At 36.4% G+C, this 18029-nt stretch overlaps 4 protein-coding genes and 6 long non-coding RNA genes across 10 annotated transcripts; 6 read left to right on the top strand and 4 right to left on the bottom strand.

Annotated features, from left to right (window-relative positions):
* Positions 1–463: 463 nt before the first annotated feature.
* Positions 464–3554, top strand: SPOM_SPNCRNA.1191. Its single transcript, NR_150049.1, has one exon. It is a non-coding gene; the product is annotated as a non-coding RNA, possible alternative UTR (long non-coding RNA).
* akr7 (pyridoxal reductase) lies at positions 559–1915 on the bottom strand. The gene has a single exon (NM_001023157.3). The coding sequence runs from the start codon at positions 1716–1718 to the stop codon at positions 717–719; it is 1002 nt and encodes a 333-aa protein (NP_588168.1). The 5' UTR covers positions 1719–1915; the 3' UTR covers positions 559–716.
* emc4 (chaperone EMC4) lies at positions 3545–4817 on the top strand. Its single transcript, NM_001023156.3, has one exon. The coding sequence runs from the start codon at positions 3907–3909 to the stop codon at positions 4486–4488; it is 582 nt and encodes a 193-aa protein (NP_588167.1). The 5' UTR covers positions 3545–3906; the 3' UTR covers positions 4489–4817.
* Positions 4818–4975: 158 nt separating this feature from the next.
* On the top strand, positions 4976–6465 carry spf30 (splicing factor Spf30). Its single transcript, NM_001023155.3, has one exon. It carries the CDS (start codon positions 5095–5097, stop codon positions 6028–6030), a length of 936 nt encoding a protein of 311 aa, NP_588166.1. The 5' UTR covers positions 4976–5094; the 3' UTR covers positions 6031–6465.
* SPOM_SPNCRNA.7347 lies at positions 5077–6029 on the bottom strand. The gene has a single exon (NR_196685.1). It is a non-coding gene; the product is annotated as a non-coding RNA (long non-coding RNA).
* Positions 6466–6756: 291 nt separating the features above from the next.
* On the bottom strand, positions 6757–15423 carry ags1 (cell wall alpha-1,3-glucan synthase Ags1). Its single transcript, NM_001023154.4, has one exon. It carries the CDS (start codon positions 14346–14348, stop codon positions 7116–7118), a length of 7233 nt encoding a protein of 2410 aa, NP_588165.3. The 5' UTR covers positions 14349–15423; the 3' UTR covers positions 6757–7115.
* On the top strand, positions 13820–14422 carry SPOM_SPNCRNA.7346. The gene has a single exon (NR_196684.1). It is a non-coding gene; the product is annotated as a non-coding RNA (long non-coding RNA).
* A 330-nt stretch (positions 15424–15753) lies between the features above and the next one.
* On the top strand, positions 15754–17186 carry SPOM_SPNCRNA.7345. The gene has a single exon (NR_196683.1). It is a non-coding gene; the product is annotated as a non-coding RNA (long non-coding RNA).
* SPOM_SPNCRNA.1190 lies at positions 15846–16943 on the bottom strand. The gene has a single exon (NR_150048.1). It is a non-coding gene; the product is annotated as a non-coding RNA (long non-coding RNA).
* Positions 17187–17414: 228 nt separating the features above from the next.
* On the top strand, positions 17415–17643 carry SPOM_SPNCRNA.7344. Its single transcript, NR_196682.1, has one exon. It is a non-coding gene; the product is annotated as a non-coding RNA (long non-coding RNA).
* Positions 17644–18029: the final 386 nt, after the last annotated feature.

The raw sequence follows: 18029 nt of genomic DNA, 5'->3' as shown, positions 1-18029 counted from the left end.
GAAATGAGTAACGATTGTCAGTCGTAGAAGATACTAGCAGTTAAATAAAATACTTTCTACTACACCGCTTTTTGAAGCACCATAATACGTTGGGTTTTCATTGTTGTATTGAATTCAAAAATGAATCTCCAGCCTTGGCAACCAATTCAATGTAAATTCTTATCGCAATTAATAATCGAGCGTAACCTATCTGTAGATAATTCCTATTGATTAAAATAAGTTTCAAGAAAATGATTGAAGCATCGCGCTTATTGACATCTCATTTTGTGCATCGTCGACTAGACCGAAATAACCGTAGACCATCATAATACTTTAGGGTTGAATTTATATCAAGGCTACAATTTCGTTCCTAAATTACTTTATGCAGAGCAGTTGACATTCTAAAAAATTGTGTCACCAAAGTCATGATTATTCTGTGTAAAGGAAGTTTCTGATTATTCAATTATACCCAAAGCTTATTGAAAGTTTTCTTGTTCCTTACACTACCTTACTTTCTATTTTTTACACAGTGTAAGATAAATCACTGACAATAGAGAATAATATATAAAGGTGTGAATAAACTCAAAGACTACAGTCTTAGTTTTTAAAGAAATATTTTATTGTATTGATGCCGATAGGATGACACAGCATGTATACATCTAAATCTAGAGAGGAGTTAAGGTTAAATGCAAATATTAAATAAAAAACTCAAATCGGTGAAGTTGCTAAAATCATGCTCAGATGGAAAGGGTGGATTCAAGTTGTTTGTTGTAACGAAGTCCAAAGATTTGATGTTTATCCAAAACTTTTTTAGCCTCTTCAAGTTGTTCTGAACTCAAAGATTTCTTGAGTGCACTAAGATTGCTCTCAGCTCGTTGAACAGTTGTAGATCCAGGAATAGGAATGATCATGCCTTTTCCGTTTGCAATAATGAAGTTAAGAGCGAATTCAGGCATACTCATACCAAACTTTTGAGCCAATTGCTCGACTGCTTTAAGAAACGGGATATTTTTTTCAAAAACTTTTGGATTAAACTTGTCCATATTCCGTAAGAAGGGAAATGCTTTGATAAAGTCTTTAAGATCTTCAGCAGTCTTGACACGCCCAGTTAAAAGTCCATGACAGAAAGGCGCGTAAGCGATTATTGGGATAGAGAGCTGTGTACAAGTATCGAGAATGCCATTTTTCTCGATATCTCGTGAGAATAGAGAGTATTCGGTTTCGACTGCCGCAATAGGCACGATGGCAAGGGCGCGTTTGATGCTTTCAGCAGAAGCCTCGCTAAGACCGACACATGAAATTTCTCCTGAGTCTACAAAAGCCTTCAATGCTTTCATGGTAGTTTCAATTGGAACTTTGTGATCAACTCGGGCACATTGGAAGAGATCTAGCTTTTTCTTTCCACGTAAACGAGTAAGTGCATTTTTTACACTCTTAGTCACTGATTCAGGATCTCCATGGGGAGCGAGTGTTTTAAAATCTGTTCCTCCCTTAACTGATAAAAATACTTTATCGGCATTTTTTGGATACTTTTCAAAATAATCAGCCAACAAATCTAAATTGGCAGTAGGAGGATTGATGCCATAGAATTCTCCAGCATTCCAATAGTTCGAACCTTGGGACAAGGCGTAATTCATTAACTCAAAGGCTTGTTTAATGGGAGTTTGCTTGGGTCTCCAAGTTAAACCCATAAGGCCTAAGCCAATAGGTCCTACTTTAAAACCGTTCACAATAGGCATTGTGAAATGACAGTCAAATCGAGAAGAAAAATAATTTTAAGAAATTCTCTAATTCTCACGAAAAGTAAATGTCTACTATACTTTCAGTTCTGGTGCAATTGGTATACCAAATAGTTTCAAAATGGGGAAAACCAACTTGAAACAAAAATCAAGGAAAATATCGTCTGTTTATGAATCTTCAGTAATTTGTATTTCGTGAGCGTCAGTATAAATTTTGTTCTGATTTATAATTTGGAGGGATGTGACGCTAGTCTTACAACATTCAACCTTTCCCACACGTTTACTGTTGATTAGTGAAATTTCTTATTTCTCTGCTTTTTTAGATAACATTGATTTATATTTTTTTGAATTATGTTTTTACAGTGGCCCTTATCTATAATAAACCGTGATCAAGTTTCTGTACCCAGGTCTCTGAAAAAGGAAAGGTTTTTTACGGTTCATATCATGGGTGCTTGAGTTTTTTAGATCATTTTATAATTTGATCAAATGCAACAGGATACTGTTATTATTACTTTACTCAGAAAACTGCCCAACGGTCCTTATCCCATTCATTAGTGTTTCGTATGAATTAGGCCAGAATGAAGTTAGTTACAAAAGCGCGAATTGCTTTTATTTGAGGGGTCTTAGAAAACTGTGAACGGTATAAAAGAGCAGTAATGAAACAATGGAAACTAGAGTCGTATTTAATGTTGTTCAATTTCCAAAGGCTGCCTTTGAATTAGTCGTAGCAGCAATTCTAGCAAACAAGCTATTTGAAAATAAACAAAGTGTCTTTTATATTTCGTTGAATATATTTATGTGAGATTCGAGTGCAAGGAGAATCATTCCGTTTTAAAGAATGGAGGACTTGAAATGGTTTATAAATTGTAAAGAATTTCGTTGAAGGTTCACGTTGTTTTCGACTTTGCTCTATCATAGCAGAACGGCAAGTTTTTCCTCTTGATATTATATATTTTTAAAAATTAGACGCTCGGTCTTACAAGTTATTTCAGGCAATATTAATATACAAGGACAATTATCACTTCTTATGCGCAGTCATATATCATAAACAAGAAGTCTTTTGAACGGAAACTCGAAACAGGAGAAAAGCAAGCATTATCAGTATCGGTAAGGTAATCAATAACAATACATTACACGATTAAAAAGCGATTATTTCAAAATAAATTTCCAGTAATGTTCATTTTTTTTCTTTATGCTTCGAAAATGCACTTACTTTTTAGGCAGAGTATATTGAGTCGTACAACTCAATTTTGGGCTTGCGGCAATATGTTAAAACTCATATTCTAGAATAAGAAAAAAATTCTCACAAAGAGTGCCCTCCAAAACACGTCTTCCTAAATATTTACACCATGAGTACTTTCATACTGTATCCGATCTTTGTTTATGTAATAGCTTGGCTAACGAGATTATGCTTAAAAAGTTACAAAACGATATGTTCTTTATCCATTGAATATTTGAAAACATCTCAGTGTAAAAATATCAATCATTGAGCATGGTATTACCATTGTAAGATAAAGAGTCAGAACTTTTTCAAGATCAAGATCCTATATCCATAAAAGAAACCAAAACTAATTCCAGCTGTAATCAATAATGATCGTTGGGTTTGATAATTAACAAGAAATCATTAACATTAGATGTTTAAGCGTTGTACATATTCATATCCGGGCCATGAGACAGTAGAAAACCAAAGAAAGCACAAAAGCAAGTTAATCTTGAACTTTTATAACAGGATGGCTTTCTTTTTGCCATTGTTTGCGCTTGTATTTTTGGGATTCATTAGCTGATGGGCTTTTCACTATTACCACCAGTTTCGTTCCTTAGCATCTGCCACCTCCACTATATTGTTTATTTTGAAATATTATATTTTGAGGCGTGTTCTCAAATTATTTAGACCAGAAAATTTTTAACTTCAACCAAAGTTATTAATTTGCTTGAAAAGATTGTTCTACCACCCAACTTACATCAAATAACGAAAAACTGAGATTGACTTCTGGTGAAATATCTTGTTTCAGAAACATCAAATAAGGCTGGTCTTCGTATTTTAGAAACATAATTGAGGTGCTACCAATACTTTTTGACTGTAGGTTAGCTGCAATCAGGCTTTTCATTCATTGACTAAATTTATTCCTTGGTTTACGAGTCCAAAAATTTAGTCGCAACTTTAAATTTCTCTTTTTTCCCTTTCAAGATGCACATTAACGAAGAAACAGATTGGATCGATTTGGTCAAACCAGCGTTAGCAAAGAAGCCCAAAAAGATCGTTGACAATTCTGACAAGTTCCCTACGCCTCGAGGATTTCAACAGAAGTCGTTGGTTTCCAAAAACATTCATTCAGGAAATTCAGCTTCCTCAACTTCCATATTTGCTAAACGAGAGGAAGAATTACAAAAGGATCTCTTACTAAAGAAAGCATGGGAGCTTGCATATTCCCCCCTTAAACAAATTCCTATGAACGCTATTTTAGCATACATGTCTGGTAATTCACTACAAATTTTCAGTATTATGACGACTCTTATGTTGCTTGTAAATCCACTGAAAGCAATAACATCTACAGGATCTGCCTTCACCCCATTTAAAGGCACCCACCCAGGAACCCTTTGGCCCGCTATGGGTGCTTATATTTTATTCCAATTATTGCTTATGGGGATTGGAGTCTATAAGCTGCAAAGAATGGGATTATTGCCAACGACTACCAGCGATTGGCTTGCCTGGGAAGTCTCGAAGGTCTTTATGGATCGATCTTATGGTCCTAGTAAAACTGTTTTGTAAGAATTTCATTTACTCCAAAATTTTAAAGATATACGAGTGAAATCGTTAAATTATAGTACCTCCTAATGCCATTGCTTCTAGCTGACCTAGAAAATAATAAATTCATATAAAGAAGGAATGCTTGGAGTTCGGAAACATATTGTCTTCTGGATTAATAATTTATCCTCCATTATGCGGCATTAAACGTTCAATGCCTTTAATCGATATCATGCACGCCATAAACGAACCTCGAAAATACTTGATTATCCAGTTCTTTTTACCCATCCATAGTTTTCGAGAGCATGAAATTTTTGATAGAATACTTTCTTTTACGTCTTGATTATACTGAATATAGAAATATCAAATATTCTTCTTTGTTTTAACTATTATCAATAATGTCTTAGTATATTGAGTTAAAGAATTAGTGCTTTTAGTATAAATTTAATCTCACTCCAATATTGTTTTCTTCACCCTAGTGTAATAGCTGAGCTTAATTTTCAGGCACTTCACTGAGCGCCTGCTTCACATATTATCTACACTTACAACCGGTTTTGGCGATAAAGCCATTACACTTGGAAATTTTTACTGTTTGAAAAAAAAATCTATTAAATCTATAAAAGTAATCGTATGGAGAAGGAATTAGAGGAATACAAGAGCCAGCTTGCTCTCGTTCAAATTTCTCTTCAGAAGACTCCCCAAAACGAGGAATTACAGTTACTGGAAAATGATTTAAAGGAATTAATTAGCCTTACTGAAAACTTACTACAAGAAAGTGTAGAAAATGATAAAAATACGTTTCAAAATTCCCAAAATGGTGTTGCAGGTTTCAATACTTCAAAGCCAGTACATATCGACTTTACGCCTGGAAATTTAGTAATGGCCCGATGGGTTTCAGGAGATTATTTATTTTATCCTTCACGTATTACTGCTGTTTCAGGCTTCGGTGCAAACAAAAAGTACACAGTACAATTTCTTGACTATCCTGACATTGAAACTGTTTCCCTCAAACATATTAAGGCCATGCCTGAGGAAAAACGTCAGGAAATAGAAGGAAATAAAGAAATTCTCAAAAAATCTACCACTATACGTAGTACACCTGTTAGAGAGCCTACAAAAGCAATATCTGTAGCATCTATGTCTACAAGTCCTTCCAATTATGCGTCTCGTGCCTCTTCTCCAGATATGAAGAGTTCGGCGGCTGTAACGGCTAACGTATCTCCGATCCAAAATGTCGCTCAGCATGTTTCAACCCTACCAAAGATCTCTCCCATTCCTCCCTCTAACCCTCCACCTGTTCCTAGTGTTTCATACTCCCAAAAGCAGCAAAAACAACTAAAACCTAAAGCAGCACTTGAAGCATCACAAAATTCTTGGAAACAGTTTGCTGCTCGAGGTGTAAAAACTGGACGCGTTGGCAAACGAAAGAAGATTGGAGAATCTAGTATATTTAAAAGCACTGAAGATTTTCCTGGAAGGACAAACCCTAAAAATTTTGGAAATGTTGCGAGGTCTGGGCATCGCGAAAAGCACATCTATAATTATAGAGAAGACGAAGATAGCTGAGCAATGTGTCTTCATTTGAAACTTGGTATTTAATTAATAGGCTTTTAACAGCCGCTGTTTATGTTTTCATTTATATATTTTTTGGTGCAATAAGCATAAATAAGCTTTTTACAGATCTTTAACCTAATTTCTGATGAAGCTGTCCTGGTTTTCCATATTTAACAAATTGTTCGTCGCATTGTCTACAGCTATAAAACAATTCTTTTGTTGTTGTTGGTGTATACATTAGAGAGGAATGAGTAATTAGAAAAGAATTATTACCTTTCGCATCTTAAGAATTTAACAGCCATAGACTACTTTTTTATATTCACATCTGCATACGGTTTTATGAATAGCATCATTACTATTTTCTGATGCGAAATAGTCATTTCGTTCTTAAACAATAGATCCATTTCCCGTGACATTTGCTAATTGTATTCCACCAAAATTTGACTTCTTAGTTTACAATAGTTGGTGAAAGTAAATCGGTGGTGGTACTATCTTGTCTCGCCATGCTCTTTTAAATAACGGCAACTTATGTTTTTAATAGCATTGTTACATGATAAACTGAAATATTCTATTTGTCATTCGTATTCTATAAGAGGTATATAAAGCCGTATATGTTGAGGGATCATCCACAGACAGCAATGAAAACTAGCTCCTCTAATATACTAGTATTACAAAAAATCTAATTGTATGAAAGAAATCGGTAAGCATACAAAGGGCGGATAGATTTAATTTTGTTTTAATGGAAACATGTAACACTTATCATAAAATGTAGATACTATGCTAATTGAAATTTATAATGCAATTTATGTATGACCAAGTGATATTCCCTTAAATAAAGCTTAGATATAACACATTCTCGTCAGCAAAGCCAAATGCCAACGGAAACTAGATAAGAATAGTAACAAGGATATGAGGAAGTTAAATAAGGTGGATATAGAATATAATGAAACATAACTTGAAGTATTCATTTAAAAGACCTGATGCTCAACAAGACCGAGCTTGGAGGATATTTTGTTTAAAACATCACAGTAACTGTACATGCTCCGATTTCGTGAACTTCAATTAAAATTTCGCTTTGTAAGACTAAGACTAGAAAACTAAGGACGACTAAGGTTTTCACGACGGAAGAAGGCCAAATAACCTACGCAAATAGCAAGTTGACAAATAATATTAATCCAAAAAGGTGCGCTTGCTAAGATTGAAGAGCCATCACCATGATTCCATTTAGTAAAGTCAATAAATACATTAGCAGGTCCCTCACGGTTGGGTGATGCACCACGTCCGATCATTGTAGCAACGGCACCAACTATCTGTCCAGTCATAAGCGTACTTGCTACGTGACGACGAGTTAATGTTTGCAGCAATATCATACCGATTCCAACACTTTGAATAGCATCTAACACCCCCAACCATAGCCATAGTGTACGACCAAGATAAGGACCGGAATAACCTGCCCACGGTAGGTACAAGCCAATATTTGAAGTAGCCCAAAATTGTTGCAACCATCTAGGAGCACCCAATCCGACACCAAAAACGCAGATAATCCAGGAGTGAGTTCGAGATATCCAAGCCAGGACTCCAAGTAGTAAGGCCCAAAGGACGATATAGAAAGCTACAATTAAAAGGAAAATTTGCCACTGATGAATATTTCCAATATCCCACAAGTAAGACCAGGAGCGCCCATTAAGAGATGATAGCCAGAAGTTTTGCAAAAAGACGGAAATGCAAAACCAAACCACCAGTTTTCTTCGCAAAAGTGACTTATAAAAGGCTGGTATACTACCAGACAATTGTCGATAATATTCCGGTAGACCCTTAAACAATAATGCAAAAATTAAGATACTAACAGCACTCAGTGGCCAAGTAATTGAAGGAATGGCGGGAGACATCTTAAAAGTATTAGCTTCACCAGCAGTTAATCTTTTATTGAGATGGGCACCCCAATACCACAAAGCAGCTGACCATACTTGCTGAACTCCTTGGACTAAGCATGCGCGGAAAACCCATATACGAGTTTGCACAGCACCTTCTTCACCAAAATTCAAAGAAAAGAAGATAGATCCGCTAGCCGAAGCAATGGCGTATATCCAGGCGGCAACGTTCGTAATCCATACACGTCCAGGAGCGACTGTGTCAAACGCAGGAAGCCCTACCAAAAACAAAGCAACCGCATAAAAAAGCCAAGGGATCGACAAAACGTAATAAGAAGGAAGACGAGCAAACATAAACCACCATACAAATGAAGCGCCGATAAAGAACGCGCAAACAGAGTAGATCTCGTACGTTTGAATATTGCTAGTACCGGTAAACAATGTAAGTTGATATGCAGTTGCGGCAAGAATCTGACCAAGTGCAAGGAAAATAGAATAAATCGGCCAGTCGTAAATCTTGAAAAGCATAAATTTTTTGAGACCATGAATTGTTTTAAAATCATCGTCTCCTAGCTGAGTGTAGTTGGACTCGTCAGTCATGGCGATTATATCATCATAAGAAGTTTGTCCATTGCTCAAGGATTCGGATTCTTCAGTGCCTGAGTGAGATGAAAGCTCATTGACGTGAAGTTTATTTGGCTTCTGTAAACCTAACTTAATTGCACGACGTTCATGGAAAAATGATCGCTCTGATTTCATTAAGTATTGTTCAATACACAAATCATCCTTAGAATTTTTGGCGTTTAGTTTTTGAAGCTTCTCAGAAAACGACCTTAATGCTTGACCGTCCTCATCAGTAAAAGTCTCTTCAACTCTCGTCAAAGAAAAGTCACGCTTTTCTTTTCCTGACATAACTGAGGCAAGACTAAGACTAGATTCAGTATGCAAGTTACCGTAAAAGTAAGGGTTGTTATTATTGCGAGCATTTGGATTCGAGCCAGCAACAAACGGGGGTAATGGTGGAGAAACAGAATCAGAATCAACAGATCTAGCAGGGTCCGAAAGATCGTCCTGACTAAAAGTAGCGCCCACAGCATGCTCAGCATCAAAACTTCCCATTTGAGGTCGGAAAGAAGGTGCATTACGAATGGTGGTGTCATCATCAAATAAATCATCGTAATAATAAGAACGCTGGGGATCAAATTCATAATCACCAGAATCAAAACTATATTCTGATGGAGAGTGAGAATCGGGATTCAATCGCTCAGCCCGATATCTTGAAATATCGGAACCACCAGAAGTAGAATCTCCAGCGGTCATGCTTTCTTCTTGAATAGTATCTAATCCATCACTTGCATCATCTTCAGTTGTATGGCCAGGTCCACGTCGACTACCAAGAGATAATGAACGATCCAGCTTGGCACCAGTATTAGCTTCAGCAGTAGGTGGGGTTTCAATCATAATCATCTCAGCTTCTTCTGCTCTTTTAGCATCTAGGTTTGTATCACTGCTTGTAGGCAAGACTTCAGAAGAACGGCTAAAGGATTCATGTATTAATGAGTAGAAGGAAGAACGAGAGCGAGAATTTCTTCCATACTTTTGGCTACATTTAATACATCCATCGGTAAGTGCCTCTAGTTTAGCCTTCCACTGAGAAACGGGAAAGCGTTGTTTGGCTGAACGAGCACGAAGTCGAGCACGGGTACGTTGAGAAGATGATAACGCTTGCTGACAAGCTTGTTCAAATTGTTTTAACAAATGAGGAGTAGCACTTGATTCTACAGAATACCACCAACCAGGCATTTGACCTAAACCACCAACTCTGGCTCCGATACCTAAAGCTCCCTTACGTCCAAATTCAACAGCGACTAAACCAAAAGGCTCATCTCTACTAGGAATCAAAGCAAAGTCAGCGCCGCTAAAAATGTAGGGAGGAAGTTGAGTGAATTTAGGTTGGGAGAAAACACGTGTAGGATACTTTTTCTGTAAAACATCAAGTTTCTCAGCAGCGAACTTACCGTAAAGATCGATAATAGGGCCAACACAGATAAGTTGTACCTTGTATGATTCAAGCAACGAAGGGGCTATATCAGCAATCAAATCAATACCTTTCTGAGAAGACCAACGACCGACAAAGACCAAAAGATCATACTTCTCATTTACCTCTAAACCAGCCCATTCTTGAGCTAATCGCTTGTGTTCAACCTTGCTCTTTTCCATATCAGGATCAATATCTGTAATAGCCACTGCCTTGTCATCTACAATCTCGTCGGTATCCGTGGGATCAGGATTTGGTAGCTTGCCAATTTTCTTAAGACCCCAGAAAATAGGATAACGAGCCCAGGATCGCTTACCATACTTATTGGAAACACCTACCGCTCCGAACCCCTTCTGGTGAATACGGATATATGACACGGCGGCATGCAACAGATTGAAAACATTACCGAATTGAACATATTTCGTACAAACACGTTGTGATATATTGTAAACAGCACACACCTCTTCCTTCTCTTCAGGCGTACGTAAGGGCCAGAGACCCTGAAATTCAGCATTGTGGAGTGATAAGGCACAAGGGATAATGTCGGGAAGAAGGTAACAAGGAGCCAATGCGCCATGGTAGTCATTAATGTGGTAAATATCAATAGGATTTCGACGAATAACCTCAGCAATGCACTGGTTCCATGCCGAATAGAAGATGGCAGATCCAAGATCGTCCATACGAGCTGGATATGGTTCTTTGCTGGTCTGTCTTCGAAAAACAGGGGCATCTAATAAAACATATTTGATGTTATCCAAATAATGATGATATACATTAATTGTATAGGTCTGATCAATAATCTTAACTTCAATAGGAGATGCTTCTTCAGCTTCCGGATAGACAACATCACCAACACAGGGTACTACCCATACGAGGTCCTCATGTTTCAAGTGCTGAGCCATTAACTGAGCCATAACACCAAGTCCACCAATTTTGATGCGAATTTTCCAATCGGTGATATCATATTCTAGAGTAGCAATTAAAACACATTTCTTTTTCCTAGCGGATACACCCGAGACTACAGGAGTGACCTTGGCGGGACTATCCAAGTCATTCTTTTTTCTAAATGGGACCAATGATTTCAAAGGATAAAACTTTCCAAGGTCATTATTTCCGTGTTTGTTAAACTTAACAGTGTAAAACGAATTTTTAAATGCCCAAGATACAACTATTGCGCTAAGTGGAGGAATTACAATACAAAGTACATAAATCGCAATTGAGACTCCCCATTCGCCAGAGGGTGCAAGTCTGTAAATCATATCATCATCTCGCAATAAGATTTTGTAACTTAGATAACCATGAGGGGGAGGATGGTAAATTGTAATATTGTTTCCAACAAGAGAAGCTGGATCGCTTCTACTCAAAACAGTAGAGTTACCTTGACTTCCATAAACGCGAGTTTTGTCAGGGATTCCGTCGGGATTCATTCCCCACACATTAAGTTGAATAGCAGCAGGATACGTTTCACTAATAAATCCAGCTTCCCAATAAAAGTCACTTTTTTGCAAAAATCTATTTTCTACACCAGAATCGTAACCGTATTCATTAAAGTCACCCTCTAGGAACATATGCGGAAGAAATCGGCGATATTTGAAGCCGTAATCACTTTGTTGCATATGATTTGCAGAGCCACCTAAATCGCTCCAATACTGTACATGAATATGATGACCCTCCCATCCTTGTCTTCGAGTGCCGGTCCAATTGCTCGCTTGAACTTTAGTTAAGCCGCCATTATACTCTTCCCAATCACTCCAATGTGATTGAAAATCAGTACTGTAACGAAACAATACGGCACCCGGGGCAGAGTGATTGATGTACAGATCTCCATCTTGCATGATAAGTAAAGTATCCGAGTAATTGGCACTGTAATGAACAATGGGGTTGTTGGTGCTACCAACTCTAATTAGAAAATTATCAGTCGATAATGTTCTAGACGAGAAATCAGAGGTAGGGACAGACTTGAGAGAAATTCGATGAATACCAGGATCAATATTCGTGAGTGTACCATACCAAGCAAACCGACCTGCAGTCTGTCCATGTAATGAGGTGCTAGCATCCTCGCTGTAGTTTCTACAAAATGACGAGTCAACATCGATTACTGCAGTGGTATTTTTTGGACGCGTAGACGAAACAACAGATAATGCATTTTTAATTGAATCACAATCCATCGACCTAGAAAATTCGATGGTAAGATCAATCTCATTTCCCGAGGCAACAACTCTAGCGTCATGTTCAGGTGTAAGACTAGTAATAATGGGATCATTCTCAATAAAATCCTCTTCAGGGACATATAACTTGAAAGCGTAAGGATCGAGTTCAATATTCGGAATACAGCCCCAGCTACTATTCCATGAATCTTCTAACTCAATAGTGTCATAAGGGTAAATGAGGTTCCTTAGAGTAGTACCGGACTTCCAGGGCCCAATAATTGCTGAGTCCTCATCGGTACAATCATAGGACCAAAGATGAGTATCGTTACGATTCGCGTAAAGAACCCAAACTTCGGATTTCGAGACATTAGAGGCATTCGTAATTGAATCAAAGTCCTGAATTTCTTTCATGGGGCCTCTCAAAACACTATACAATCCCATAGGGGACGCATAAGGCTGACTGTCAGGAAAATAAACATCATCTGTCCAATTGGCTATATGATCAAATCGCCATCCTTCGCTCAAACTAAGATAATGTCTTCGGATGCTATGAATGTTCCTATAAACATTACGATGAGCAGAAGCAATATCAAAGTGATCCAGATAATTCCAGGAATCCTGACAACCTCTTTGTGCAGGTGACAGATCCACGGTTGGATAAGATGTAGCAGAACCATTGTAACAGCCGTGAATATACCAGGCCCTGGCGGAGTTCATGGCTTGACGTCCGTAAAGATAATTATTTGCAGAGTTATCCAACACATACATACCTTGTTCGTCGCCATAATACAGAAGCGGAATACCTGGAAACAGCAAAGACGTAATCATTGTACCAAGGATCAAACGAGCAGTACCATTTTCAATAGCTCCCCATCTGAACACATCGTGATTAGCAACGCCATACATATGTAGAGGTTCTACTGTTCCTGTGTTTATATTGACAGCATCTTCGTTAATTTGAATACCGTTCCAAGCTGTGGTAAGTACTGAGGAAACATCAAAATCAATTTCCATCTTTGAGTCCATACCCAGAAAACGTAATAGAGCACGATAAATAGAGTAATGGAAAGCTGAACCGTCAAATCCATAATGATCTGAATCTCTCAATGAGTACTGCGATTCATCAGATGTATAATTAAAAGCTGCAGTTACATTAGGGGGCCGCTGATCAGGTTGACGGCCACGATTGTAGTATATAGAACCATAGCTAGATGAGCCAGTAACTTCACCAACGATCAAAAAGTTCTTCTTATTGTATTTCGCCGCGCATTCACGCACATACATCGACCAATCCACAATAAAATCAGCAGTCATCTGGGTAGCCTTATCAATACGGAATCCATCGACATCAAGCATAGAAATCACCAAACAAGAAAGATGCATTAATTTTTCTGCAACATCAGGTTTCCAATCACGAAGACGATCTTGGACGGATGCGAATTTTGACAATTGACGCTGCCAATCCGGATGGGAACCGAAAGCTTCAGTATCACCGTAATGATCATAGTCTGAAACATAACAACCTTTAAATTGAATAGAAACAGGACCACCATCTTCACCCCAAAACCTTGGGTATTCACATGAAGTATTATAAACGTTAGTGAAGTTAAAATCCACATATCTATATTCAGAAGTTTTCCACATGGCATTATACTCATTTAAGTTAAAATCAACACCAGATGTATCATTAAGATGGCCAACCATACCGATTAAATCACCAAGAGTGGCAACCGTCAAATCAACAACCAAATACATGCCCCTTTCGTGCATTGCAGTAATAGTTGAACGCCATTGATCGATAGTTCCTAAATGGTGATCAAGAATAGTGTAATCCAAAGGAGAATATTGATCAGCTCCCCAGGGCATATTGACAAATGGAGTACCAGCAATATAAATACCTTGTGTACCTAAACCTTCAAGATAATCCAATGATAACTCGAGCCCAACGATATCACCGCCATTACGAAAACTGACTTCCGAAATATCATATTCAAATGGAGTTTTTTCAATATCATTATTGGATGGATCACCATCATACCAACGATCCAAAATTACAGTAATAAAACTCATTCGCCAGTTATCAGGGCTTGGAAAGAAATCATGATCTGCCCATTCACCAGAATACTCCAAAACACTGGAAGCGTTTTTGTTTTGATTTAAATTCCAAGGCTCTTCATCCTCGGAATATGGAGCAGCAAATACGGAATGAAAAAGAAGAAGTGCTAAAGCAATAACAGCTCTTCTAAAACATAACCCTTGAAGACCATGCATAAGAAAGACTCAATAAATGTGACTAGCTGTACGTACGGCAAAAAGATAAAAAAATAAAATGAGGATGTAAACGAGAGAATCGTATAGGGTGTTTAAGTAATTAAAATATAAGAAAAATAAACAAAAAACCCGAGGAAAAGGAAAGATCGTAAAAAAAGGTTTTTTGAAAATATGCAAAACGGAATGATCTGAAGGAAATTTTTTGATCAATACTACGGAAAAATCAACAGCTATTAACTTTCTCAATTATTCACAGGGATAGCGTTAAAGAGGAATCAAAACCTGCTATTGAGACAAAAAAGAAAGAGAAGATAGATAGCAGAAAGCAAATAAAGGGGGAAATGCAAGCGAAATGATAAAAGAAAGGATCGACAAAACGTTAGAAGGAGGAGATGAGATACGGATATTAATAAATCACTTATGAACAGTGCCAGTTAATGAAAGCGTAACACTAGAAAAGGGGAATCCCCCGATAAAAAAGGAAATAGCAAATAAGGAAAAAGGAAATATATAGATTCCGTTTTAAATGTTTACTTATTTGATAATCCCTACCTCAAAAAGAGATGCCTAAAGGAAAGATGAAGCGGAACAGGGTATACGGATGAAAAAAAAAAGGCCAAGAAACACACAAGTCTAGAAGAACAATACCACCTGTATATATCCAACCCTTTTAAAGAAAAGAATGAAATGAAACTTGGAAAATATTTTATATCGAATAAAAGGAGGAAGTCGGGTCTAATCTACTTTACAACAAGCAAGCTTATCGACAATCCACCAACGTTAATAAATGAAGAAAAAGAGTTTTTGATGGAAAAACAAACAAAAAGAAATAAGAGAAAATCCAAAAAGAGGAACAAAAAATAAAAAAGAAATTAACGAAGGAGGTTGAGAAGAAAGAAAAAGAGAATGCAACGTAAAAGCTGAACTTTATACAAACCGTTAAAGAAAAAAGGCTCTATTGCAAACACGGGAATGGTTTCCAAGAACGGCAAGAGTATGTAAAAGTAAATTACTGTCACAACACTCTCTGATACAGCCGTTTTCTCCTTTCTAGTCGTTTGTGTAGCTGTTTGGTAGAGGAAGAGGTTGAAAACAAATGGAGCAGTTAGAACTCGGCAAAGCTTTGCTTGTGCAATAAAAATATTGGCTTTGTAATAAAAAAACTAAGCCAAAACATCCATTGTGAGTTGCCTCGGAAACGATCGGTGTCTATGAAGACATGATTAGGCTTAGTATATTATAACGATGTCCGAAAATATCGTTGGTTACAGATAACGATAACGGAGTGTGCTGCAGCGGCCGGGTGTAAACAAATAAACAAATATAAATAAGCTAGTAAATAAAAGGAAAACGTGTAAAGGATGCTTATTAATTTTTTGATACTTTTCTAATTATTACTATGAAGTTTTTTTTGTTCTTGTTTATTTTTAACATTTACGTCTACAAATTATCTGATCTATCATCGATGTTACCGTGCAAGCAACTCGAGAACCTGATGTTCAAAGAAAACTAGAAATTAAGGTATTTAAAATAAAACTAGGCACAAATTTCTCTCAGATTCACTTTTTTTAAAAATCTAGCGGTTTATGTATACGGGAGTATTTAGCTTCGAATGTATATCGGAGTGGTACTCAGTAGATACATTTGGCAGCGATAAGTTAATTCTTTAAACTTTTTTTCATTCTCCTAATATCAAATAATATTTTTATTTTTTATTTTTTTTCTTTCTTTTTCTTATTTGTTTATGAACAAAGTTTCCTTTAAATGCGATACTGGCGAGAAATGTTGCTTTTTATGAACAAGTGTATGATTCATTCAATCATTGATCCTTCGTGCCATACATTTTTTATTGACATATCTGGCAGTTCAATAGAAATAAATGTTTCTAGCGTTCTTGGATATTCTGCCTTTTGATTGCTTCCTTCGTCAAATCCAATTCAAATTTATTTAAGTTGGTGCACTACATATTTACAAGTTGGATGTAACCAGCATTCACAACATCGTTGGTGCGTGCAAATCTAAAATCGATTTAACTTTTAACAATTGAGAACTCTATATTCTGTCAAAGATAGCTAGTCCCTTGTCCCTGTCTGTTTTTTGACTAAATTTAAGCATCCATCATAACATGCTTAAACGGACGTTCCAAATAATTTTTCCAAGCGTTTTACCAATTTCATGAGAGGCAACTTAACATCATTGTGATCTCGGCAGTTTGCGATTTCTCTTAATAACGATATGAAGGGGATTTTATGAAAATTTTCTTCCTACCACTGAAAACTATCGGATTTTCGTCACAGTCTTAGCCCCCGGATTTTTGCACCTGTGGGGCTTGCCAATTTGTATGCTTTTGTATGGCTAAATGTAGAATAGCGTATTGTCCAAATCTGCTAAATGAATTAGTGATGCACGGAAGGAATCGTTTTACAAAGATTTATGAGATTTTTAGGAAATTCGAGGTAAGAAGTGTAAAGCGGTAAAAATCGCTGGGAAATGTAAAAGAAATTGCTTGTGTATGAATACTTGATGCCTTCTACCTTCTTTTAGCCCACTCGGTTTATCTACATATGCAAAGTGTGCCTTCTTGGGGAACAGTATTTTTTATAACGGTACAACGATGCATCAATTTTAAAACGCCGAATACGAATTGTATGTAAATAGAAGAAAAAGAAAAGTCCGAAAAACATCATATGTTTGAAGTATGCTATTGCTGTGCCGATAAAATGAAGTAGTTTGATTGCCCGTGATTAATAGAGATGAATTGCTAGTATGATAGGTATTATTAGTGTACCTGATTGAGCTGTCGCATTTGAAAACACTTTCTGCTTTTACTTTTGCTAATTAATCAAAAAAATTTCACTTATTTCATCCTATAGATGAATTCATTTGTACTTGCTAATCGTGAGAATGGCCAAATTATAAAAAAAAATTGCGAATCAAAATCATCCATAAAAAACAAGCTACTCATGTTTTCCAATACTAAAATGCAAAAAGCTTATGGTAGATCTTGCATTTGCATTGGGCTTTTCAATATCTTAAGCGTTTTTTCATGCGCTATGTATGGCCTTTGTCACAATGTGTGCAGATACAGCAAAGCTAAAAAAACCGTAGATTAAACCCATAAATTAAGAAAAGTAAAATTACATGTATTATTTAAAAAAAGCTATTGTGGATGAACAGATTGTCTTGGTTATGATATTCTCTTTTTATGTAAATATTGTGATTTGCATTGTTTATGAAGCATGCAAAATTGAAAAAGACATTAGGAAGAGAGATCACTAAGAAAAGACATAAAGATTTGCTTTATGTTATTTTCAACTAGTAAATGGCAATTTTTTATATATAATGAAAACTGAGAATTTTCAAATTTTCAAATAAATCTTAATTATTATTGGGCATTTTTATTTGTTAACAAAGACTAAGTAGAACAGCAAGAGCTTCCCATAATAAAAAGTAATCTAAAAATTGTTTTTTGTTTATTTACTTATTTTTTTATATTTTTATATTTTATTCTACCGTGATATAGTAAGAATACACACTTCATTAAAACATCCTGTTTATGCGCAAATACCAAGTCGATGGCTAAATGAATTTATAAAACCTTTGATAGCACTCGAATTATCAATAAAATTAAAACAATTTATAGATAAATGATTAATTTTACTTTGCAAATAACACTTTTCC

This window comes from Schizosaccharomyces pombe (genome assembly GCF_000002945.2).
Source record: "Schizosaccharomyces pombe strain 972h- genome assembly, chromosome: III".
NCBI lineage: Eukaryota > Fungi > Ascomycota > Schizosaccharomycetes > Schizosaccharomycetales > Schizosaccharomycetaceae > Schizosaccharomyces > Schizosaccharomyces pombe.
Note: the sequence above shows the minus strand (reverse complement) of the source record. Positions and strands in the feature narration are given on the sequence as shown.

What these genes read in the sequence shown, in the direction of transcription:
- akr7 (NM_001023157.3), bottom strand. Translation starts at nt 1,718, where the DNA reads ATGCCTATTGTGAACGGTTTTAAAGTAGGACCTATTGGCTTAGGCCTT.
- emc4 (NM_001023156.3), top strand. Translation starts at nt 3,907, where the DNA reads ATGCACATTAACGAAGAAACAGATTGGATCGATTTGGTCAAACCAGCG.
- spf30 (NM_001023155.3), top strand. Translation starts at nt 5,095, where the DNA reads ATGGAGAAGGAATTAGAGGAATACAAGAGCCAGCTTGCTCTCGTTCAA.
- ags1 (NM_001023154.4), bottom strand. Translation starts at nt 14,348, where the DNA reads ATGCATGGTCTTCAAGGGTTATGTTTTAGAAGAGCTGTTATTGCTTTA.